At 36.0% G+C, this 25,885-nt stretch overlaps 1 protein-coding gene across 2 annotated transcripts in view; it reads right to left on the bottom strand.

Moving 5' to 3' along the window:
* Positions 1–25,885, bottom strand: part of LOC149775134 (uncharacterized) — a 66,721-nt gene that overhangs the window by 13,935 nt on the left and 26,901 nt on the right. For both annotated transcript variants that reach the window (XM_089942938.1, XM_089942939.1), the window contains 10 exons: positions 25,123–25,140; positions 24,537–24,557; positions 23,575–23,595; positions 21,425–21,445; positions 20,327–20,344; positions 16,541–16,561; positions 14,371–14,388; positions 14,004–14,033; positions 7,989–8,009; positions 3,743–4,052 (listed from right to left, as the gene is read on the bottom strand). In XM_089942938.1, coding sequence (XP_089799064.1) covers positions 3,743–4,052; positions 7,989–8,009; positions 14,004–14,033; positions 14,371–14,388; positions 16,541–16,561; positions 20,327–20,344; positions 21,425–21,445; positions 23,575–23,595; positions 24,537–24,557; positions 25,123–25,140 — 499 coding nt within the window. The remainder of the gene's footprint in view (positions 1–3,742; positions 4,053–7,988; positions 8,010–14,003; positions 14,034–14,370; positions 14,389–16,540; positions 16,562–20,326; positions 20,345–21,424; positions 21,446–23,574; positions 23,596–24,536; positions 24,558–25,122; positions 25,141–25,885) is intronic.

Genomic DNA, 25,885 nt, shown 5'->3' with positions numbered 1-25,885 from the left:
GCTTTACATCATACGTTCCATAACAAGTAGCTTTACAGTATGCAAAAGATGACAAAAATTATACGTGTTTTATACAATTGTCGAAAATTGAAAGTTTGATAAATGGTTACAAAATGTTAAAAATGCAAAACTCTTGTAAAAGGGAATTTTCGAGTATTTTACATATTTTACGTCGATTGAGCAATTGCCCATGGTTCCAGTATCATGATAACATAGACTCACCACGCGTTAGTTGCTGACACAATTAATCTGATAACAAACAGGATGTTATATATATATATATATATATATATATATATATATATATATATATATATATATATATATATATATATATATAGAAAGGACAATTGAAAAAATATTTTGCCCATTTAGACGGTGGAGTACATGGATTCCAAAATTTAAAATAAAAATAGGCACAAACATTTATTATTTTCTTACAAAGGTCTTACGTTACGTCTATAGCAGAAAAGAAAAAAAACATCAATGATAACTGTACGTAAGTACCGACAATATTTTAATCGTTCTATTCGTGGAAATCCTATAACATCAGAGAATATATGATGATGCAATTCTCCCCTTCTTAATGTGATGTAGATAATTTACATTTGCGAGTGTTTACAAAATCGCTGTCCTGATGGATCAAAACACTGCAGTAAGTCGATCTGTTGCTTTCAATATGGTTTTCAAAATAGTATGCATGGTTAAAATTTAATGATATTGAATTCTTTTAAGAATACAGATTAATTGAGACTAAATATATACATTTCTATTTAAATTTGGTTGATAGCTCTGCATTTTTTTCGGAGCCGATGCTGCTCATTGGTTAGCGTGCGGCCTCGCGACCGAAAAGAATGTGAGTTCAAATCATAACAACAAGATCAGTCTGGGTCCTCAAGGGCTCGTTGCAAAAGAAGTTAATAGTATCGGTCAATCGATAGAGAGCGTGGGGGGGGGGGGCAAAATGTTACAACATAACACAAAGGAAGACAGGATTCCTCATCAGTTGTATATCCAACCATGCTATTTTGTATTTTGTCCTGTTTTTGTCTCCTAATGTGAAACGTACGCCAGCTGTAATCAAGAATGGATCAATTTTCAAAACATGTCAACAGACTTCGTTCAATTCATAACATATTGGAGAAAATTCGACACTTGTTGGCCGATTTCTAAGATCTGACAAGTTCTGGGACGGAAGTTGCCAATAGCTTTCGGACAGTCTTGGATTTCACCAATGAGTTCAGAATAACCTCTATTATAACATTCAACACTTAATGCGTGCAAACGATATAAAGCGAAAAAATGGATAATTTTATTCTGCTTTGATTAAGTAAACATATTATAGTAAATACAGTTTTATCAAAATGTTAAGTATCTTCAATATTTTACAGATATGTGGGAATGTTTGGTTCTGAACTGTTACAGGGTGGACCCCCTCCCCCCCCCCCCCAGCTCTCTATACTCTTTGCTTTGTAACAAACCACTATCTTTCTACTAATGTAATGTGTCTTTGGCAATTCACTTTATTCCATTTGTCTCAGTTCTAAATAGCCTACTTTGTGTTTCTGTGTCATAAAACACCGATCCAAACCAACTTTTTCAATAAAATTTCTTTCTTAAACGACGTAAAACAGATTCATGTATCGGATTATGCCAGATCTACTGTACTCTCCATCTTAAGAAGATGAATGAATAAACATTTTCTTCAGCACTGAAGGTTTTACAACTACACACAAATACAAACGCATAATGGCATCCACTTCATGGTCTTTATCTACGTGCTTTCTTTCATTTATTAGTTGATGGTTTCCTTGCGTTCATTTCTCCCATTCTATATCAGATCAAGAGTGTTGACAACTATGAATTCAACGCTTAAGAGATAAACCGGTTCCGAAAACTATTCATGTAATCATAGTCTCTATCTATAATTTAAACCGTATTCAACCCTCGCCTGATCAGAGGTCTACCAAAGTAATGTTATGCTGTATAGAAGGAACAATGGCCGAAATCAATATCATAATAGGATATAAGCTGTCTTAATCTTTAATGTTTTGAAGGCATTCAATAGCATAATAAAGACAGAATTAAGACGGTAAGGTTTAGTTCATAATACTTGTAAGATACCAAACAAAATTGGACCCCGAGGCTTCAATAACTATTTTTATCATATGCTCATTTTTTCCCCCGTTAACTTTACATTGTCAGAATCGTTCAGTATTACCCGATACTGAACTCGCGCGCCAATACACATATAGCATTCACGTGCATAAGGAACTACTTTCTATTGTAAACAAACAAGGGACGCAGACGCCAGCACTTTTGATTTGTAAACAAATCATGTACACTCGCGTAAGAGGCGCTTTACGTTTTGGTTGTTTAAATTTGTTTCTAAATGAACTAAAACAGATGTTTCGTGGACTGCCACATACCAGCTGCTTTGGCACATTCCACGTTGATACAATGTTTCGGATTTAGGCTAGCTACATTATACAACAGACGCAAGAAAATGTCCTTACAAATAACATACAAGTGACAAGTCATATACTGTCTTCTTTAGCTGGTGATAAGAATGGCAAAAAAAAAAAATATACAGTTTTACATCCTGAATTTCCTCAAAATATACTTTCTTAGTTCTGCAAATCCGAATTACATGAGCCATGTCATTGGTTCTCAAGCTTGATTACACATTCGAAATTGTACTGTAATTTCGATGACAAGTGCAATTACATCCTCCTTACTGAACTTAAAATGAAATAAGCATTAAATTCCAAAGCGTCTTTTTGATAATTGCAATTGAAAGACTTCATATTTTTCCCCACATTATGATTTCAAACATTCAATGACAGAAACAGAAACACATTTGCAGATGTCAACAAACTTCTCCCTAGCTGGTTCAATCCGATGTATTTCATGTGGAATTGTCACATACAAATCCATTCCATAATCACGAAAATATTTCGTAGAATCTAAAAAAAATAACAAAATCTATTCATTCCAGATCAAATGGAAAAGTTGTTACAATGCACATTCATTCACAATATGACTCCAAATTTCAATTTTGACTAGACACGCCATTTTCTTTCCAAAGTTATGTCGAGCGCGCGACTAAGTTCAAATTTATCTGGGCGGAGTTATGTGCGCAGTAATAATGTTGGTGTTGTGTAATCATGAATATGCGCTTGTGTATTTAGTTTGGAATACGGCATACATTCATTTACGTTGTTTCTTGTAGTGTATTTTGTTTATATAATTAAGCCTGAGGTAGAATAAAAAAATGAGCATATAATAAAAAGGTTACTGCATTTGTATGGGAAAATATGAACTCGTTTTGTTGGATGGATATACTGCACTCCCAAGATCGTGCAGTATTCCATCCAAAAAACTCGTTCATATTTTCCCATACAAATGCAGTAACCTATAATTATATCAATGCCCATACAGGAGCCATGAAATTTATCAATAAGTTAAAGTTGTATCGACGACATATTACAAAATCTAACAATTTATCAATTATTCAATCAATTAGTGTAATTGGATTAAGAATAAATCTTTCTTAAATTACATCTCCAAGCTATGAAATGCTAAAAAGCCCAGCCGTAAAATTATCTGTATTTTGGTGAAATAACATACACTTTATATGATCGTTTATTCTATAAGAATGAAACATAATAAGCGTTGACCAAATGTAGGTCAATTTAAGTTAACGATATTGTATCTTGTATTCGTTAAAATATAAACTTACCTGGTAAAGAGCGTCAATTTGCTTCATGTCCCCATTTTCTCTAATCACTGCCCTCAGATCCATTAATTTGTCATCAATTTCAACCTTTAGTTGAAACTGAACCATACACGGCATTGAAAATTGGAAATTTCCTTCAACATGGAAAATATCAGATACAATCTGAGTGCCCGTTAACTTGAGCGTGGAATCCAAGCCAATAAACTGGCACCTTTCTAAATTCGACATGGGTTTCGCTTTTATGTCATCAAATTTTCCCCTTTCGCCTTCTATTCTGACTGTTATTTTCGGGTCGGCATACAATAGTATCTCTCTGTGAAGATTCACATGAAAACAATTATAGACAGATTAATTTCTCAAAAATAATGGCTCTTGATAAACATTTGAAAATGCCATCCCTCGCCAAAATATAGTCCCGCATACTACATCAAGACACAGTGCAGAAAAGAAACAACGTTGCCACACAATGATGATGCAGAGCATAACTTGCGTTGATGAATACGATGCCGAAAATTACCAAACATTTATCACTTAACCCTTTGCGGCTTGCCTTTGGGCTTATGAAATATGAGACAAAATGACTCGTATCATCATCAAAATAAATATTTTTCTGACTGAATTACCCCATTGGTTATCTTGTGTTATCAAAAGAGATGGGAGTAGTAAAATATGGGGGCACTTTACGGACAATGGGAATTACATGGACAAGACCCCCTGTGCACGTTTACGTACAAGATTTATACGGACAAAAGGTTGGGCCTGTATACGGACAAGGGAAAGTTGAACATAGGTTGGGTTTGTATAAGGACAATAGGAATGGATCTGGGTGATGTCATGGACACTAGCAACAATGTTGTAAGTGGCTGACCTCAATCGGGCGAAACAGGGACGGCGGGGAAAAAAGCTATAACACTTGGCGGGGCAGGACATATAACTTTATATAAATTATAACATAGGTTTCGCCGAAATCTTCCGCGCGGTACTGACCAACGAAACGGGTCGACCCGTACGGTTTATACAAATACACAAACGTAGATTGATGAACATAAATCTATCACATAAAACATCGACTAAAACCTTTCTTAGGCAAGAGATTTAATCTTTTCGAGGCAATGGAGTGGCCCTGAAAAGGGCCGTTTAACTTTCTTCTACTTTCTCTCCTCCCTCCTTCTTCTCCATCAGACCTCGTTTTCTGCAGGTAATTTTTCTTCTTTTTTTCATCCTTCTATTTTTAGCTACAATTCGTAGGAAAGTATTGAATTTTTCCATATGAATTTCCACAAGTTGTAGATAAAAATAGATAGAAGGCTGAGAAAAAGAAAACGAAGAAGAAGAAGAAGAAGAAGAAAAATGTCCGGCAAAACATGAGGTGCCGGTGTCCATGTCCCATGTCCTCACCCTGTTCCATTCGTATTGTCCCTATACAAACCCAACCATGTTCAACTTTCCCTTGTCCGTATACAGGCCCAAACTTTTGTCAGTATAAATCTTGTCCGTAAACGTGCCCAGGGGGTCTTGTCCATGTAATTCCCATTGTCAGTAAAGTGCCCCCATTTATTACTAATGGCCGGTTAAGATACTGCAAGTTTTATCGACCTCTGTATTAAGTATTTGATTTTTAATATCATTCTCCCAAAACTCCAATTTCTATCTTCATTTGCTTGTCATATTTGTTTACTACAAAACGTTTTAGTCATTGATAAATCACGGGAGTTTTGCAGACTATCAGTCTATACAAATTGTAATCTCATGGCCTTGTTGGTGATCATATCATTGTTCAGCTTCACATCTCGGCGTATTCTGTCCAGCTAAATCGAGGGTTTGGGGTTTTATTTATAACTGATTTTGATTTGCAGCTTTGTTATTGTTTCTGTTAATAATGAATACTTAGGATATATGCTATGTCTCGCCTACTTCGCCAAACCATATTCCAAATATTTAGCAAAGTCATCTGAGCAAATAAAGACGGTTACTAGCACTTCATTTTGAATATTAGTCCTGAATAAATGTCCCTATTATATTTGAGAACTGTACAAGTTTAAGAGAAATGGAGGTTTAATTTAAGGTCAAAGTCCGACCTTCAATTTCGCTATCACGGTATTAATCCTAAATAAATTCTAAGCTATTGAATCAATTTTCAGAATTGTGGTTAATCAAAAGATCAAGAAATAGGCCAAAACTGAGTTATCACAGAGCTGCGACATATTGGCACATCCCAGTACTCCCCAACAAATTAATGTCGCACCGGCAATTCTGGCTGCTGATATTGGTTGTGATTTTCGAGTATTTATACGTACTTGCATTCCTCAGATCTCTTTTAAATGTTTGTATTTTGCACGCAGTATTTATTGAGAATGACATTAAATGAAACAAATACATTTGAACAAGAATTTCACATTATTTTTATACATGAAAAATATGCAAATTAATGCTATACTCTGTTGTGATCGTTTTATAAGTGGAAGTGAGTTTGCCTACATTACTAAATCACATTCCTCTAAGCAGGTAACTGATTCATCAAGGATGTAAAATTACTTTCAACATGAGTAACTTGTCTCGTCAAACTTCATTTACAGCACGTGACAGTTATAATATTTAATACATTATGGATTATTTGAAATATGGGATAACAGTTGCTCATTCTTGGCATCATGCTTGTTATTTTATCAAACCACATATCCGACAATCGGCAGCCGACTCAAACACCTAAGAAAAAATTAAGCATGAAAAAAGATCACTGTGATCTTTTTTATCGACACAAATGGAACTTTCACGATGCATACAACCACCAAGTTTCATAGCTGCACCATCAACCATGCCGGAGCTAAATGCAACAACGTAATGTAATCGGTATAGCTGTATATTCAACCGTGCCGGAGCTAAATGAAACAACGTAATGTAATCATTACAGCTGTATATTCAACCGTGTCTCAGCTAAATGCAATAACGTAGTGTAATCAGTACAGCTGTATATTCAACCGTGTCGGAGCTAAATGCAACAACGTAATGTAATCAGTACAACGTGAAACGTTGGTCAGATACTTTTCAGATATTAGTAGTACTCTTGAAAATGAATGTACCTATCAAGTGTCACGACTGTACATGCTACAATATTGACGTCACGACTGTACATGCTACAATATTGAAGTCACGACTGTACATGCTACAATATTGAAGTCACGACTGTACATGCTACAATATTGAAGTCATTACTGTACATGCTACAGTGTCGGAGTCACGACTGTACATGCTATGGTGTCGGAGTCACGACTGTACATGCTACAGTGTCGGAGTCACTACAGTACATGCTACAATATTGAAGTCATGACTGTACATGCTACAGTGTAGGAGTCAAGACTATACATGCTATAGTGTCGGATTCACGACTGTGCGTGCTACAGTATTGAAGTCACGACTGTACATGCTACAGTGTCAGAGCAACGCATAAGTGGTTACAGAAGAGTACATAGATTAAGAATAGGAACGGACACAATTTCAAACATAGTTTGTGTGTCAAACACTCTATGTACAAAAAACGTAGGTTTGACGGTTTTTTATATCTCAAGTTTTCTAAATATAGAGCGTCCAGTGTTCAAATGATGATGATTTCATGGGGTTTTTTTTCGTGGAGGGTGTGAATTATTTATTTCTTCAAATATGTGATATACTGTTTTTGTCAAGTAAAACATTTTGAGGAATCATTGTAATTAGTGCCTAGTGTACAGTTTGCTGCTTTTGTCGCATATATCAATATTAGATTCTGTGATATTGTTTGCATCACAGCAAAATTGTATGTAAAATACTTTGTGTTTTTGATTGTTATTTCTCGTCTAATCAGGCTTTAAAATGGTATCCTGATATCCCGAGAGAGCTTTAACACTTTCGATAACTTGCTGCACCGTTTCTTTCAGGTAACACACACACACGTGTGTTTATTGTGTGAAGTACATATGAACAACATTTATATAATTAAATATGAAAATAAATATATGGCATAAATTCTTAAGAGTGAAATACAACATTGAACATAGATGTATTAGTCTATTTATCCATCAATATCCTTCATTTGTGACGTAGCGAAAGTAGGACAAATAAGTGGAATTATTTCCCTTAATAACACTGTAACGTATGTTATGAAGTTTCATAAAAGTGAGATGTGTAACATATTGAAATGATGTAACACACATGTGAAATGTGTAACATATTAAATGAAGAATAAGATAAGTGAGATATGAAGATAAAGAGATACCTGAATATGTTCTGGACATCACTGAAATAAATAAACGTAAATTTGTTAAATATATTTTACTTATATTCGATGGCGTAAAATGTCTAACAACGCGCAATTTAAATCCGTCAAAAGTCAGACTGATGCACTCGCTGGTGATCTCCATATTTCTCCACGCCTGCGAATCATGGCCCATATCAGCGGACTTGGAGAAAAAGATACAGGCTACATAGATGAGATGTTTCCGAAGGATCCTCGGTGTCACATACAAAGACCATATCACCAATGAAGAAATACGGCAAAGGATAAGACAAGCCATTGGGCCTCACGATGACCTCCTGATCACAGTGAAAAAAAACGGAAACTGCAGTGGTATGGGCATGTCTCACAATCATCAGAACTTGTGTGTGTATATATATATATATACAAACACACACGTGTTATTGCATTAAATTGAAGAAAATTATGACTTCAAATCATGGAAGTCTCGGAACGTAACAAAATAAATACAACTAATTCTTTTTTCGTCCAAGAACTCTTGTGTAAGATGCATTTTTTTCCATTAGAATTTGGAATTAAAAAATTCTACCATAAATAGCTACGTTATGATCTCACATTGGGAAACTACAACTTCAATACTTGTAGCGTCATCATATGTGAAAAGTGAAATGGATTATGAGTGACGTATCGTAGACAAAGAGCTGGAGAGCTGTATTTCAAGCCTGGTTCCAATACGCAAATGAACATATCTCTTTACTGAGCCAACATTAACCAAGAAATGAGATTCATCCACTTAATTCTGGTTCCTTTTCTTGCTCGCAGTTAGAATGGTTAAAATCAAGCATTTAAGCCACATATACGAGTCTTATCCAAGCCAAGAAAATACTTGTAAGAGCATAATTACAGCCAGTGCAATAGTACTTATTGTTAGTCTGAATCACAATGCTTATGGTTTATTTAAACACATGCAATTTTGTTCTGCCACAACCGAAGAGGGGATGATTGGAGGGTGTCGGTGTACTTACCTCCTGTACCCTCCACCTTTCCATCCAACCCTGGTCTCACAAGAAATAAAAGCAATGACACGACCACATACACCGACGACCAGTAACGCGAACAACAGCTCACCAGTCCAAATCAGCATAGTTGAGAATACTTGCAAGTATGCACAGACTGTTACGGACGATTCAGACTCACTGATTAAACCAAGCGATTTCAGTGAATCAAAGATGCCGTTATACAGGGAGAAAACTCCCGTAATCGACAAGTCTTGGATCAGATGCAATTCTTAACATTAAATAATAAACGCAAGGACATTATTAACCAGTCGTACCCAAATAAAAATGTAACACAACGGACAAAAATGCACATATAAGTAGTTCTCAAACAAAAGAAAGTAACACTGTACGAAAGCAAATATAACTTAACGAAAACACAAGAACGAAAGGTGCAAAACATTGGAAAGAAATGGAAAAGGGTTAGGGTTAGATGATCAAATGGTTATTGTTTGAACACGGCATAAAACTGTTAGAGATTTCCTGTGAAACATTATAGCATATTTACAGATTCGGGAATAATACTGCACGTTGAAAATAAAGACTTACATCAGACAACAATATAACTGTTATGTGGAAAGAATGGTAGAAATCTGGTTTTAAGGATAAACGTTCCTATTGATAAGTTACAAATTGTAGAAAATCTTGATTTTGTCTGGCCACGTGGCGTAACCTGTGAAAGGTGAATGACTAAGAAACCAGCTTCGTTCAAGATAGGAAAAAGACAGTTTGATCAGAAAAAATGGGTCAAGATAGGAAAACGACAACTTGAATAGAGAAAATGGGTCAACGGGTTCGGATGATTGCAATACAGTAACTATCATGACATAAACTAAAATTACAAAGGAAACTAATATAGATAAATAATTATGGCATCGATGATTATCACAATGATTATGATTACCATTGTGATTCTAGATATGTGACACACCAGTCCAGAATATATCATGATGCGCAAGGTGAGTGGAAGAATAATGTTGGTATGTTATTAGTATGTCTTTACAGTGCTGCGCAATTACATTCCTTCCGGTTGTGATCTTTCCTATATATGTCTTTTTCCCATACGAATGCCTGATTATGGTCTTAACAAATTTATTTGGAGCGTAAGTGCCATAATGTCCTCTGCACTCTGTATATATAATTTACTTGATCTATCAAGTATTAATGCTACATTAAGATGGGAATACAGGTTAACAAGGAACTCAGAATAGAGTTTGGATATTTCACACGACGGTTATACTACCTGAAATAAAGCAAATGAGATTGAGCATAACTTTAAAAAGTCGAACAAGTGGTGTGACAATAATAGTTAAGAAAAATCTTGAATATTCTGTTTAAAAATAAGATGGCGATAATGTCTAAATCGTCAAAATTGAATCAAGCACGACCTATATAACTTCGCTGTTTGTATTTACCTCCCTTTGATAATACTTATTTCTGCCAAGAGTTTACTGACATTCCAAGTCTCAGTTTGAATATTATACTTCCGTCGGTGACGTAACAGTTGTGGGATGCTCCTATATCAGGTATGAGGAATTTCACAACATTCGTGTTCACGGCACAAAATCTAATTGTTGACAAACTTTACTGACAAAACAAACCTGAATAAGGGATTGAGTTACGCATTTCAGCTCTCACAGTATCTTTTTTACTTTATTCGAATACATAAATGACTACGATGCCTTTACAAATCAATATAGTTATTTTGGCTCATATGAGTTAAATATTAGACTGTTCTGGAAATTATATGATAGGCAATATAATAGGGACAAACACAGTGACAGCTACTTCGAACTATAATTTGATAGAAAACAGTATCAAAAGATCCACAAGAAACACAAGAAATAAGTTGTATTTGGGAAATACTTGAACACCTAAACATCCCAGATAATACGTCATTTTCTAGCTATATAGTGATTGGACAAATCGATCTTAAAGGCCCATCTGTAAATCAAATCTTTCCCTTTAATGAAAAGGCGGCATCCATAAAAAAAAAAGTTTAAGTAACGTGAAGTGCAGGGAATAGATGCTGTTCTGAATGCATATTAATATATTGTGGCAGGAACGGATAGAAATGATTACGAATCATATGTTGGATGCAGTACTACTAAACATGCTATATAAACCTTGTGAATGGAAGGTGTGCCTAATTTTACCGACACACCTTGTGACTGGAAGGTGTGCCTAAGTGCATCACTGTACAACGGCGGAAAAATTGTAAAAACAATCTGACGACTGCATCTTTACTCCTTGTTTTAAATGAACTATTTAAAAACTTGTATATACAATAGATTTAATACATGGCGTAAAACAAAAATGCCAGACTTTCCGAAAATTCAACACCAGGGCTTCAGTTGCATAGCGCTATCTTTAAACATCGCTCCACTGGAATTTGACCCAAACATCCATAAAGCATTTCTGGAAATAAGAAAAGTGTTTGACACCGCATGACACGAGGAGAGTTTGACACCGCATGACACGAGGAGAGTTTGACACCGCATGACACGAGGATTTTTTCATAAAGCTGTCCTTATTGTGAACTACTGCCAGACCCTTCACTGTAATTAAGAAATCATACTATATGATATATAGCTTGCATGCAGTAAATGGTACTAAATATGAACCCATACTACTTAGACATTGTATTCGCCAAGGTGAAGTGCTTTTTAAGCGTATATATATATATATATATATATATATATATATATATATATATATATATATATAATGCATACAGTTTCATGGAAGATTCCAAATATGGGATAATAGGAGGATTTATGCCTTCTGGAAACCCTGCGACAGTCCCATATCATTTACAAGAAACCACTGATATCACTCACTTGTATTCGGTAATATGCACTTTGAAAGTCAATGAGAAATAGGAATTGTAGCATTGTTTTCAAACAGAATAGACAGAAGAAAGACTGCAGTTTTTAACTGAAACTGTGTCCAAACATTAATCTAGTTTTCTGAAGTACCGAAGATGTATGTATCCATAGGATCTCTGGCATGAAAAAATCACCATATTCTCTAATAGGAATGGAGAAAATGGAATGTAAACTAAATCCTGCACGTTGGTATAAAAAGATTGTTATTCCATCATTGGCTCGAAAGACATTACAAAATTAGATGTATTTCAGCAATCACATACAATATCTCTTTTGTAAGGTCAGTGTAGCATACTTAGACTGAACAGAAGCGTTACCTAAAGGAATATTTTTTAATGACATTGAATACACCCTTCCCTTGCAGGAATGATTGTGTGAAAGAAAAGTAATTTATTCTGGATATATATATATATATATATATATATATATATATATATATATATATATATATATATATATATATATATATATATGTATGTATGTATGTATGTATGTATGTATGTATTCCACACAAATATGACTTGAAATACTTTATACTTTACAGATATCTTTGTACAAGATAGGACTTTTCCGGCTAATCAGAAACGGAAGAGAATTATAGGGAACACCATAAATGAATAAGAAATAATCCATTCAAATATACATGTTGTACTGACCCGTCCGTTCCAAGATTTAAAACTATACCTCTTTGTAGTATGTGGCAGATACCACAGTCAGACAAATAGTTTCATAGTGATTCCATATATTATGATACTTCATGATTGTTATTATTGCTATAGACCGTACTCTGTTATTATTGATATAGTCCGTACTCTGTTATTATTGATATAGTCCGTACTCTGTTATTATTGCTATATTCTGTATTCTGTTATTATTGCTATAGTCCGTACTCAGTTATTATTGCTGATATGCTCGCACACTAATATCGTGTTCAAAAGTACAACGGATGACGTGTCGATTTTGGTTGCATGATATCAATAATTTCTTATATTTTACTTGGTATGCTTGTACATTAATATCGTGTTCAGAAACACAAAGAATGAGGGGTTTAATTTGGTTACATATTATCAATAACTTTGATATTGTACATGGTGCATATTTTCATAATAACTCTGCCGAGGAATTTGTTCAACATTTACTAGATAGGGAATTCCCCTACACTCGTGGCCTGACTGACCCTGAAGTATACGGAAGTGTTATGATACCAGCTGGTTTACTGTCCGCGGAACTTAACATAAAATTTGAAAATAATCGAAATTTGTTTTACTGTTCTTTGTAATTGAGCTTTTTTAATCTTATTTCTAAAGCTAACTAAATAAACGATGATAAACGAATCAAATAACTCAAAATAATCCTGCTGGGTTACTTCAGGGATACGACGACTTTACGGTATATCTTTATATAACTGTTCCTACTTTTAATATTTTATTTATCCTACCTTGAAAACATTCATATTGAGTTTTCTTGTTTATCTAGATAAAGCCATCAAGATTAATATGATACAGCACGTGTCAGTCTTTGGAAAATGCAACGGTGAATAATATCGATCTTAAAGCTGGAGCTTAACGCATCATCGATTGATTGCATTATTTGATCCATCGGGATGTACTTAGGACGACTACTTACCTAGCATGGGATTACAATATGGTCATACCCATACAAGCGGAGAACGACGTAGAGACAGATAAATAGTCGGAACCCTCTTCAGCCTTTTGCTGATATGGTTCGGGAGAATCATACCAAGTATAATAATTCATATTCTTGTATATTTTATCATATGCGTGAGTTTTGGTTTATATATTTAATTGTATGTTATGTATTTGTCATTATTTTATCTCACCATTTCTCTGTATAGTTGTGTGCCATATCCATGTTATTCTAGTATATCTACCATTTCTCGATGTCTTTACTAATGGTCTTATGGGGGAAAATAAAGATGGAGGATAATGATGCTGGAACCATAATGAAATACGTCAGAACGATATGAATAAACATTGTTACAACATCACAAGTTTGGATAATATCTTGTAAATATTGAATCAATGAGATACATTTGCATTCCAGTAAATTACGAACAAAATTTCAGTGCGTACCTGCTTACATATACCGAGTCGGTCATCTTTCTGGCAAAAAAATGAATTAAAATATGAATTAATGCATATTCAAGAATGTGAAGGTGGGTTTTTGGAGGTGGGTGGTTGGACAAACTACCATCTACCATTAAAGATGCAGACTAGTGGACTATACATATGCTATGCTTAATTTTCATGCAGAAATTAAAATTATAAAATACACCCTGGGTGGTAGGAATTAAACTTCATTTTATTAATATCATACGCGTGGTATGCAAAGAAAGACAACTTTAAAATTATATTGCAGAAAATGATTTTAAAAAATCAGCAGCAAAATACGTTCATAAGTAAATTGTTTTTTTTAATTTTTATATTTTGAAATACTTACAATTTCTCCAGACGCTCACTGAAAAAAAGAAGATTGCAAGAATGTAGCTGTTGGTCAGCATAACTTAACTCGGGTCAATTACAAATTGAAATACGATGCAGTAATGCAGCAATTGAGTCTCGAAAACTTTACGGTTATAACTCTATACATACACCATAAACTATCTAGCATGGTATTGTGAATGAGCAATATGTTAAAGCAAATAATGTTTCTATATCATGCAAGTTTTGGAACGTAACAAAACCAACACAGTTATATTTTGTTGCAAGGACTCTTGTGTAAGATACCTTTCTATTTTCATTAGGTGTTGTTTTAGAAATAATAATGCATTTTCTTTTGTTACTGATTACAATTTCTTTAATTATCATCACAGATAGTACTTCCTTTCTGTATCATGGCTCTCCCTGAAAAAGTTCTGGCTTTTTTCAGCGGTAAATGCTAATTTTTAATAGATAAAAGTGACCAGGAAAACAAGCCACATTCGAAATCTAATGAAGACTGATCTGACAAATTTAAATGAGAATTGTTAAAAAATCAAACATTTCTCGCCTTTTGTTGCACCATTCATTGAATACACGAGCTGGCGACTGGCTTCAGATCTCTCCATTCCAAGATTGTTCCTCAGTACACGAAATGTCTTTATCATATTACTGTTTATTTAATGAGGTGTTTTCCAGTGTAGAACAACGATGGGATATATGCAATTTAATGCTTACTGATTTAATGAGGTGTTTTCCAGTGTAGAACAACGATGGGATATATACAAATTAATGCTTACTGATTTAATGAGGTGTTTTCCAGTGTAGAACAACGATGGGATATATGCAAATTAATGCTTACTGATTTAATGAGGTGTTTTCCAGTGTAGAACAACGATGGGATATATGCAAATTAATGCTTACTGATTTAATGAGGTGTTTTCCCGGGTAGAACAACGATGGGATATATACAAATTAATGCTTACTGATTTAATGAGGTGTTTTCCAGTGTAGAACAACGATGGGATATATACAAATTAATGCTTACTGATTGGTAAGAACAAAATTTCAAAACTTAACTTTCTATAGTGTAAAATATACTACTAGTTTTAGGCTTTGGAGGAGTATGGTATCACCTTAATTCGATTCAGATATCTTCAATTTTATCGCTTTTTGACCAAAGACTAAAATGCACACTGTGTTCTGAATGTAATTCTGCAGTTGCTTCGAAAGCTTCATATATGTTAAAAGATATAAAAATTATCTGCCAAACTGCCAGCCACATAAAGACTTTAAATAAATCTAGGGTTTCGTCATACCGATTAAGTATTTGTATCATTACGCAAGATATATACATATATATATATATATATATATATATATATATATATATATATATATATATATATATATATATATATATATATATATATATATATAGTGTATACAAACAAAGAGATTGTAAATTCTCATTACATCGACGGTCTTCACCACTGTCCTTTGAATGCCTATGTATGTTTGACGATCATTTCAAGTTTATACTGAAATTTTTTTTGGTTAAAGCTAAATTTCTACATTCAGTTTTTAATTGAGGAAATGTTCAGTAAACTTTATATTGTTTTAAAGTTGTTTCAGTTTTCACAATTCCCAACGGGAATTTCGACCTCGTCTTTTTTCTGTTTAAGAATGTGAGAAAAATAGAAGGTCATTGTGCGACGGCATTGGAAAGGAGAATGCCTGTCGCAAAAGAAATGTCTATAGAGTTGCAATTTCCTACCCATCAATGATCAGTAGGAATTATTCTTTTAATCTCCACAGCTTTATTTAATTTTTTAACTGACGAATTTTCAATCAGATAACTTGCAGCAGGCTAAGTGCAATAATTCAAAGGTAGCTCTTCCAAGGATGAAAGTTTTTCTGTAGATCGGAAATGAATTCCTTACATCCTACAAAAATAAAATATTGAAATACTGAATTGCCTAAATGTCTTTATATAGTCTAAATAGGTCGATGAATGAATATATAAATAGATCATATAACGACATTACGACATAAGGTGTTGGAACTTTCAAGGTAAGGAATGCTTCTGTGGCATACATTCACACTTTTTGGAGGTTTTAAATTGAAGTATATACAAATATAATCCGGGATGTATCTGTAACTTTTTATTTGTGCAAAAATGTTTGTCTTACCTTGCGTTTATTATTAATTCTCTGAAAAATAAAAAATACAACGGCTGAAAATATTCCAATGCATCAGAGCACAAATGCACACTACGGAAAAATATTTCATTTATGTACCGTTCGATCGTAAGTCTAATATGCTATAAATGTTTTCAGTCGTAAATTAGTCCGCAGTACAAAAGTAATATTGCAATATTTCGCAAATTGGCCAGTTTCTAGAAGCAGACTTCATAATGTACGGTATCAACGAAACGTTATGATAGCATGAGTTAGATTCGTAAAATGGACCCTCTTTGATTTCTTAACATTGGAAATTTTCTGGATATTTATATGTATACGTGTTTTGTAATTTGAGACAGGACTAATAATTCGTACTGTTTGTTTGTTTCGAATTTTGTATTGCATGGCTAGAAATACTCATATTTGACTTAGAAACACTTGATAATAAGCCATACAAAAGGGAAACAAGAAAACCACGCAAGTTTGAAATTAGAGTTATGTGATGTGCGGTCATTAGGTGATTCATCATCGTCATCATTGGTGGATCAGTCTCGAGGGACCATGCGAATAGCGCCCTTGTAGTGTCGTCTGTCCCTAGGATGTTGGCAACGTCTGCTGCGGCTGTGCTGGCCTATGCGCGAGTGACAGTCCCTGTTGAAGTTGGTGCAGACATTCTGGGAAGTCTGATTTGCTGGGGTCGCTGCCGAGCTGTTTTTTCTTTCACGTTTCTCTGCCTCAAACTGGCTTCTCGCATCAGCGACTGCTATGCCCTTGCTTAACATCAATCTCCAGGTGCCTCGGTCCTCGGCCAGCACTTCGCAGCCTTTGGGTGAAATGTCGCATGCCTTCATGTAACTCTTACACACATCCTGGAAACGGAGTGAGGGGCGGCCGACTCTTCTGGTACCAGTGGCCAGCTGTCCATATATGATGTCCTTTGGCAGCCTCCATCCTCCATGCGTTGGACGTGTCCAAGCCATCGAAGGCGGTGTTTGCTCAGCAGGGAGTACATGCTGGGGGTACTTGCACGCTGCAGGATCTCGCTGTGTGGGACGCGGTCTTGCCAGCTGGTTTTCAAGATGTGTTTTAGGCACCATATATGGAAGTTGGGCCGGCGGTCGTGCCTCATGTAGGTGCTCCAGGTTTCACTTCCATATAGAAGGGTGCTGCAAACGCAGGCCTGGTAGACTTGAATCTTGGTGTGCTCTGTCAGCGCGTTGTTATCCCACGCCCTCTTTATTAGTTGTGCCTTGATGGTGTTTGTCTTTCAATGCCTTTTGTCTAGAGCCACATCAAACGAGAGAGTGTTGATGATGGTTGACCCCAGGTAAGTAAAGTTGTTGACTTCTTCCAGGATGACACGGTCAATTTTGATGGAAGGGGCAATGGTGGTATCTTGCACGCTGGTTTTTGTCTTTTCCAGGCTGATGGTGAGCCCAAACTGCTTGCAGCCATCAGCGAAACGGTCTCCCAGTCTGGAGGGCGTCCTCGGTGTGGGTCACAAGAGCCGCGTCATCTGCAAAAAGCATCTCCCTGATGAGCACCGACATCACTTTGGTCTTCGAGCGCAGTCGTGCTAGGTTAACCAGTCTCTCGTCGGACCTAGTGTGTAGACGAGTCGAAGGCGTAGGACGGGAGCAGGGAGAAGAAGATCCCGAAAAGGGTTGGCGCCAGCACGCAGCCCTGCTTCACTCCGCTGTTGATTGGGAAGGAGGCTCAGGAGGGTCCGTCATACAGGACTGTTCCCTTCATATAGGCATGGAAAGAGATTATCATGCTGAGGAGTTTTGGGGGGAAACCAATCTTACTGAGACGTTCAAAAAAGCCCTTCCTGCTCACCAGGTCAAAGGCCTTGGTGAGGTCGATGAACATCATGTAGAGTAGTTGACCTTGCTCTCTGCTCTTCTCTTTGAGTTGTCGTAGGAAGCAGATCATGTCTGTCGTCGACTTGCCTGCTTTGAAGCCGCACTGGAATTCCGGGTACACACGGTCCGGCAGCAGCTGAAGCATGTTGAGTATGATGCGAGCATACACTTTGCCAACGATGCTCAGGAGCAAGTCCCTCTGTAATTATTACAGTCACTGCGGTCGCCCTTGTTTTTTTTAAAGGGTCATAATCGTGGTGTCGTGCATGTCTTGGGCGACTGCTCCTTCCTCCCAGCAGAGGCGAAGTAGCTCATTCAGCGGCTAAAGCAATGTTGGTTTCCCACGTTCGATAGATTCGGGCGGGATGCTGTCACTACCTGGTGCTTTGTCATTTGGGAGAGAGTCGATTGCTTTGCTGAGCTAGTCTAAGGTGAGCACTTTGTCGAGCTCCTCCATGGTGGGCAGTTTCTTTATGCTGATAAGGGCCGTAACGGTGACTGGCGTTTCTCGGGAGTATAGCTCTGAGTAGTGATTCACCCTTCTGGCCATCTGTTGCTCAGGTCAGTGATCTTCTCTCCCGTCAGAGATTTCGGGGGGGGGGGTGGGGTGGGGGGTGGGGGGCGACCCCTTTCACTGTAGGGTGTAGAACCTTCTGGATGCCACTGTACATAACTTGGATGTTTCCGGACTCTGCACTGCGCTGGATTCCTTCACACAGTTGTTACCAGTACACGTTCGCGCACTGTCTAGCGATGCGTTGGGTGTTGCTTCAGCCAATTCTGAGAGCAGCAAGCGTCCGTTCATTATGGCATTTTTTGTAAGCTATGATGGCTTTTCGTTTGTCTTCGATTATTGGTTCCATCCTTGATAAATATGCGTTGAACGACTTCTGGCTGGGCCGTTCCTTCTTGCCAAACGTGGACATGGCTGTGCTGTAGATGGCACCCTTCAAGGCGTTCCACTTGGCTGTGGCATCGTACTCTGACAGGTCCTGGAGAGCCTGGTCCAGGGCGGACGCATACTCCTCAACCTTGGAGGGGACCTACATCTGCGCAGTGTTTATGCGAGGGCGTCCTTTAGGTTATGAGCGGTGTAGTGTGTGTGGCTGTAGGCGCACCCTGCTGCTCACGAGGGCGTGGTCGGAGTCGCAGTCTGCATTGTGGTAGGTTCTAGTGGAGAGGACGCTGTTAAGGGGAGAGCGCCTGGTGATGACGAAGTCGAGCTGGTGCCAACGATGAGACCTGGGGTGTTTTCATGACACTTTGTGTTGTGGCTTACACTTGAAGAAGGTGTTTGTGACGCACAGGTCATGGTAGGTGCACAGCTTCAGCAGTCTCTGGCCGTTTTCATTGGTCTTTCCAGTGCCATGATGTCCTAGGCAGGTAGGCCATGACTCGTGGTCCGCACCTACTCTAGCATTAATGTCACCAAGGAGGAATAGTGGTTCGTCTTTCGGTGTGCGTGAGGCCTCAGCCTGACGTCCACACCAGACAATTTGGTGATGAGAGGACAATTATTTGTACTAATCGTGCTTTTAAGAACCCTCATTTGACAACGACTGTTGTCTTGAGGTTTTTGGAAAAAGGGAAAACAATGGGTCTCAAGCCAGATTCAAGCGGTGCTTGATTCGCTCTGTAATGATATCTCTTGCTAGTAACAATATATAATATAGTAAGTACATAGTGTGTATTTACGTATTCAGGTGCTAAACTCAAATTTGGTTCATAAACTTCTGTCTAATATAATATCAAATATAATATTAATCTCTTCTAAGCCAGTCAAATACTACACTTTTTAAAATTTGGAAGTGTAATTGGATATTTATACTAAAATAATTCCAACCACTTTACATACGTTTTAAATTGTATTATCTTTATCCGACCATTAAAGTTCATCTGTTTCAAAATTTCGTCAAAGAAAACGTCTTACCTTATTTCTTCAAAGCGCCTGTATGAATAAAACAAAACGAGAAAAACAGTAAAAGAAATAAAACTAAGGATTCATATAAGATTAGTAAATCAATTTCATATTTTGTATGACTTTGTAAATAAAACATGGAGGGTATTTTTAAGTCATATATAATAATTGCGGTCTTTCTGTAATGGCAAACATAAAAATGGAGATGATCAGAAATATGTTTCTCTTCTTTATTTTCTCTCGCTCTTGATTCTATATACGGTGATGATGAGATTTTAGTCAGGTTTAGAGACCAAGGATGAAAAACAACTTAATAAAAAGATCGGTTATATTTTCTAAATTCAACGATGGTTATTCGAGTGTGAAATAATTATATTGTGACTGAATTTTAACCCTCGATACCAGCCGAATGTTCGGTGGAAAAAATCGATTGTTACTAAGCAGGGAATAATATTTTTTTAACAATATCAATTTGAGGTAAACCAATTCAGATATTTACTGAAACAGTGGTTAGGTCTCGTGCTTACGAAACTGTCAAAGTAATTTTTTTTGTTGAATATTTACGCCGTCTATAACCAGAGTCTAACTGAGGATAAAGTGATTATCATTACTATGCATGTGACATCTCAATGACAGTGTTAGACTACACGGGTGATTTTTGTTGTTTACGTTTTGTACATGTCTTCAAATACCGTAATCTTAGTTCCTTGAGTACGGACCTGTATTATGAAAATATTCATTACTACTCCTTTATCCACTGCATATTGATAAGTGGATTTTGTTGTAAATGTTAAACATGAATTACAGTTACAAAAAATATGATATCGGATTTTTGTAAAGATCAAAATTAATGTAGATGGCAAACAGCAAATATTTTTACTGTATTTTTGCTTCTCTACATAACACCTAAAATCATGATGATTGTTTAAATTTCTTTGATTATTAATGTCAAGCATACATTTTAGTGACTTAATCTACGAATACTTTAGTTTACTCGAGTAGAAAGTGAAGAGATAAATTATAAGGAACAAGACTTGCTTTGTTCCATAGGCTACAAACTCTCTTGTTAATTTACCAACTATTGGACGCACTGCACAATGAACAACCAACCTTTTGTCTTCTTCCGTCAATCTACACTTCAAACAAATGTAAAAACATACATTGGTTAGGTCAAAAGAGTGAGTTAAATAACTTAAATAAAAATATAAAATCCAAACAAAACATTTTTAAAAGAGAATAACGAAATAAAAACTGTGTTATGTTAGGTACGAGTATTTGGTCTAAAATATATTTGAGGGATGCTTTTCCCTCTGATTTTAATATTAGTGATGTAAGTAACCAAATATAGGTAGGAACCACATAATATATATTGATTGGGTCTAAAGGGCTAATAAGACATCGTATAATATATGTTGAAGGCACTGGTGCATGCATAAAACAAAGAACTTAACAAATATGTTTTTTATAATTTAGAAAATGTGTCATATACATTCATCTCTATTTTTAAATGTGAACTCTGTAACATTTATATCACTTCAACGCTGACCACATGTACAGATTATCTCGTATTTATATTTCTATAATGCTGGAATGCTTGTAATAGTTTTGGTCGGATGTAAATCGCCCAAAGTTATCGAGTACATCTTTATCTGATTCTCATAAAGTGATTGAAATTACTCAGTAGTGTTAGCCAAATCAGATTACAGATATTCTCTCCAATCATTTCTTGCCATTGCACGAGCCCATCAGAAGTTAAGCTTAATCAGCCAATATAATTCAACAGATGGATTTCTTATTCTGCTGAAATTTAACTGGAGAGAGAGAGAGAAGGGGGGGGGGGTATACAGATACAAGATGGTTTGTGTAAACAAGGCTAACTGTAGCAAAAATAAATCATGGTTTTGGTGCTGCCCATTTTTTTGTTCAGTTTATTTATTGGATTTTTTATTATTTTGCAAGGGATGGCGATAGCTCACGAATAAACCGTGTCAGGCTAAGGTGAGTTCTCGAACTGCAACTAATTGGGAGGAGATTAAACCAGAGCGGTTTAATCTCCTCCCAATTAGTTGCAGTTCGAGAACTCACCTTAGCCTGGCTATTACAGGCCCGGTGAAAATCTCAAGGAGGAATTACACAAATCCTGCATAAGGGTTGCGTGAGATTCAAGAAATTTTGCCCGTCTTCAAAAATTACATTAATTAATTAAATATTGCTGGTTGCACGAACTATTTTGTTGCTCCGATTAAAAGAGATACCCGATCAGTGTACTGCTATATTTTTTCTGATGTTATATATAGGGTAGAGACTGTTCAACTTATCAACTTTATTATGGATGGGCATTTGCGCACACGTGTGTGTGTGTGTGTGTGTGTGTGTGTGTGTGTGTGTGAAAAAGCTGACATTTAACAGTGCAGAACTAGTTTTGACTACCTATGAGCTTTAGACTCTTAGTCTTTGTCGAAGGCAATTAGAAAACCGGGACAAAAAGTCAAACAATAAACACTAAAGGCATTGTTGCATTTACAAATATGTACATGGCTATGTCTAATGGGAGTATATTTTCATTAGCAAACTAAGAACTGGCTTTTGAATTTACTGTTTGTCCTTGTTTTATAATTAATTTAATCGAAGACTCATTGAGAGTTACTTCTGCACTGTTTGTTGTCATTTTCTTTTGCAGGTTTCTTAATCAACTGGCTATGTGTTTTGTATGATGTGTGTGTGTGTGTGTGTGTGTGTGTGTGTGTGTGTGGTCAACCTCATGCATCCCAGATAAACTGAGTACGAATATGAAGACAATTCTACCATGCCAACAGGTAACGTGCTTATGGATAATTCAAAAGTGCGGATTTTATATATATATATATATATATATATATATATATATATATATATATATATATATATATATATATATATATATATATATATTACCATTTCATTCCTATTCTCAATTTCTTTCCCTTTTTTCTCTTTCAAAATATATGTTTAATGACAATACCAGAAAGTAAGGAAAATTTATGAAAATACCATCAAACTTAAACATTCGTCGATCTTTTTGTCCTATCAATATTTTAGCGATTGTTTTTTATCCTTCGTCTTTTAAATGGGCATTATCTGAATGCTTGCCAGTAGTTCAATTTAACCGCAATAATATAATCTAATAATCTCTCTTAACAGTGTTTCATTGCACATGCATCTCTCTTATTAAATGTTCCAACATTTCTAGCAAAATATTTGTGAAAATGACAAATACTCACTCGGTCATTGTGCGTCGAAATCTAAAACGATACACAAGTACACATTGTGATATGTATAAACACATACAAGCGCGCGCGCACGCACGCACGCTCAAGCACGCACACACATAACCAGTGTTGTTATCCTTATAACGATACTCTTCAAATATACACCAAACAGAAAGGAAACACTATCTCTGGATCCTACAGAAAAATAATTGATAATTTTTTTTTTTACAAATGCGAATAAATAATATTGTAATACAGGTTAGAGAATTTCAAATTCGAACTCTACGAAGATTCGAACCCAGGTCCGCTGGCAAACGGTACCCATCGCCTTGCATGCACGCACCAACCCCCCACACCATCTCGTCCATGCATACATCGCACAAAAAATGATGCAGCGAAGTCGTTGGTATAGGCTTTTGTACGTAGCAGACACACCCGCGTGTCGACCTAGTAATTAATTCTCATCCAAGTATACAGCCATTCGAGATTTTAAGACAAAAATCAAAGTAAACATAATTAATTATGCAAACAATGAATATACACCAGACAGAACGGAAAGTACTATCTCCGGATCCTACTGGAGAATATTTGATAATACATACAGAATTTATACGAATACGAATAAATAGCATTATCCTACAAGTTAGATAAATTTTAATTCGTACTCTACGGAGATTCGAACGCATGTCCGCGGGTAAACGGCACCTGCACGCTTGCATGCACCAACTCCTATACCATCTAGAGCATGCACACCTCACAAAAAATTGATGGGACATAAGTCGGTGGTATGGGCATTTGTGCGTAACAGACACACCCACATGTCGACCTAGTAATTAATTCTCATCTAAGTGCGTTAAGATTAGCCTTGCACTGAGTAAGCATCCGATCGAAATGTTACTTGAAATGAGAATCTCGTTTTATTCAGGAATGTAATAAAACTATTATAGGAAATACAATATAGTATTCAGAAATACCTATGGTCTTCTTGGTCTTGTCTGAAAAGTCAAAACAAGGCTTGTATTAATAGGTTATAAAAATAAAAAAAAAGACGGCGATTTAACAATGATTGCATGCTTCACTTGTGAGGTTGAAAGACCCATCAGGTTCATGGCGAAACTTTACATTATGAAATGGTACAAATTCCACTACACGCTTCCTGGATTGCTCCAAAACTTTATTCGGCCTTGATTATATCATTTATGTCATTGCGATCTTTATTGTTGCAGTGCCCCGAAGCTATTGGTAGTTACGCCAGGACGAATTTACTCGTGACGTGTTTTGTATCATTGTATTACTTTACGGATTATGATCGATTACAATTTGTACAGGTAACGGAGGACTAATACATAATGATTATAAGATAGCAACGAAGGAGTTTATATGTAGAAATATTATTGTATGGCATTCTTTCGGTGCGTGGACAATATATGTTAATTTTTGGATGACATATGACCTTTGGTGTTGGAGACAATTTTTTCTGTTTTGCATAAGTCAATGTCAAACTATTACATAAAAGCATGCACCATTGACAAAGAGTTACAAGATACAGAGCACACTTACCTGATTTTCATTATTTCACTGTCGAAGAAAAACAACAGTTACTAATAGCTCTGTATTTAAAATATATTTATTTGCGGAAATTCTTTCATAGTAGTTTTTGCAGTTTCTGCCATTTTATATTTCTACATCCATCACTGTCATCTTTTATGTATTTAAATATGTAACGTCATCATCTATCAGGCTGTCATTGTTCTATATATTGTCACTTACGGTTTTTACTGTACACTTCGTGTCAGGGCTGTCATTGGTCTGTATATTGACACTTACAGTTTTTACTGTACACTTCGAGTCAGGGCTGTCATTGTTCTTTATAATGACAGTTGCAATTTTAGACTGTAAATTCAATTCCCGGCTTTTATTGTTCTTTGAAATGCAGTTTTTAACTGTACACGTCGATTCAGGACTGACATTATTGTATGTGACATTTGCAAACATTTTGCTGTACATTCTGATCTTGGGCTGATATTATTCTCTGTAATGACATTTACATTGTATACTGTAAACCTTCGAGGTTGCTATTTTTCTATATGACACTTGCATTTTTTTTACTGTACACTTCTGTTGTTATGCATAATGACACCTTCAGTTTTAACTACACTTCCGTTGTTATGCATAATGACACCTTCAGTTTTAACTGTACACTTCCGTTGTTATGCATAATGACACTTTCATTTTTAACTGTACACTTTGATTCAGGACTGACTGAAGCTGATAACCTGTCTTCCACGACATGATCGGTTTTGGTTACCACCTCTGCATATGA

Source organism: Sinohyriopsis cumingii, chromosome 19 (assembly GCF_028554795.1).
Source record: "Sinohyriopsis cumingii isolate HCF-2022 chromosome 19, ASM2855479v2, whole genome shotgun sequence".
Lineage (NCBI taxonomy): Eukaryota > Metazoa > Mollusca > Bivalvia > Unionida > Unionidae > Sinohyriopsis > Sinohyriopsis cumingii.
Note: the sequence above shows the minus strand (reverse complement) of the source record. Positions and strands in the feature narration are given on the sequence as shown.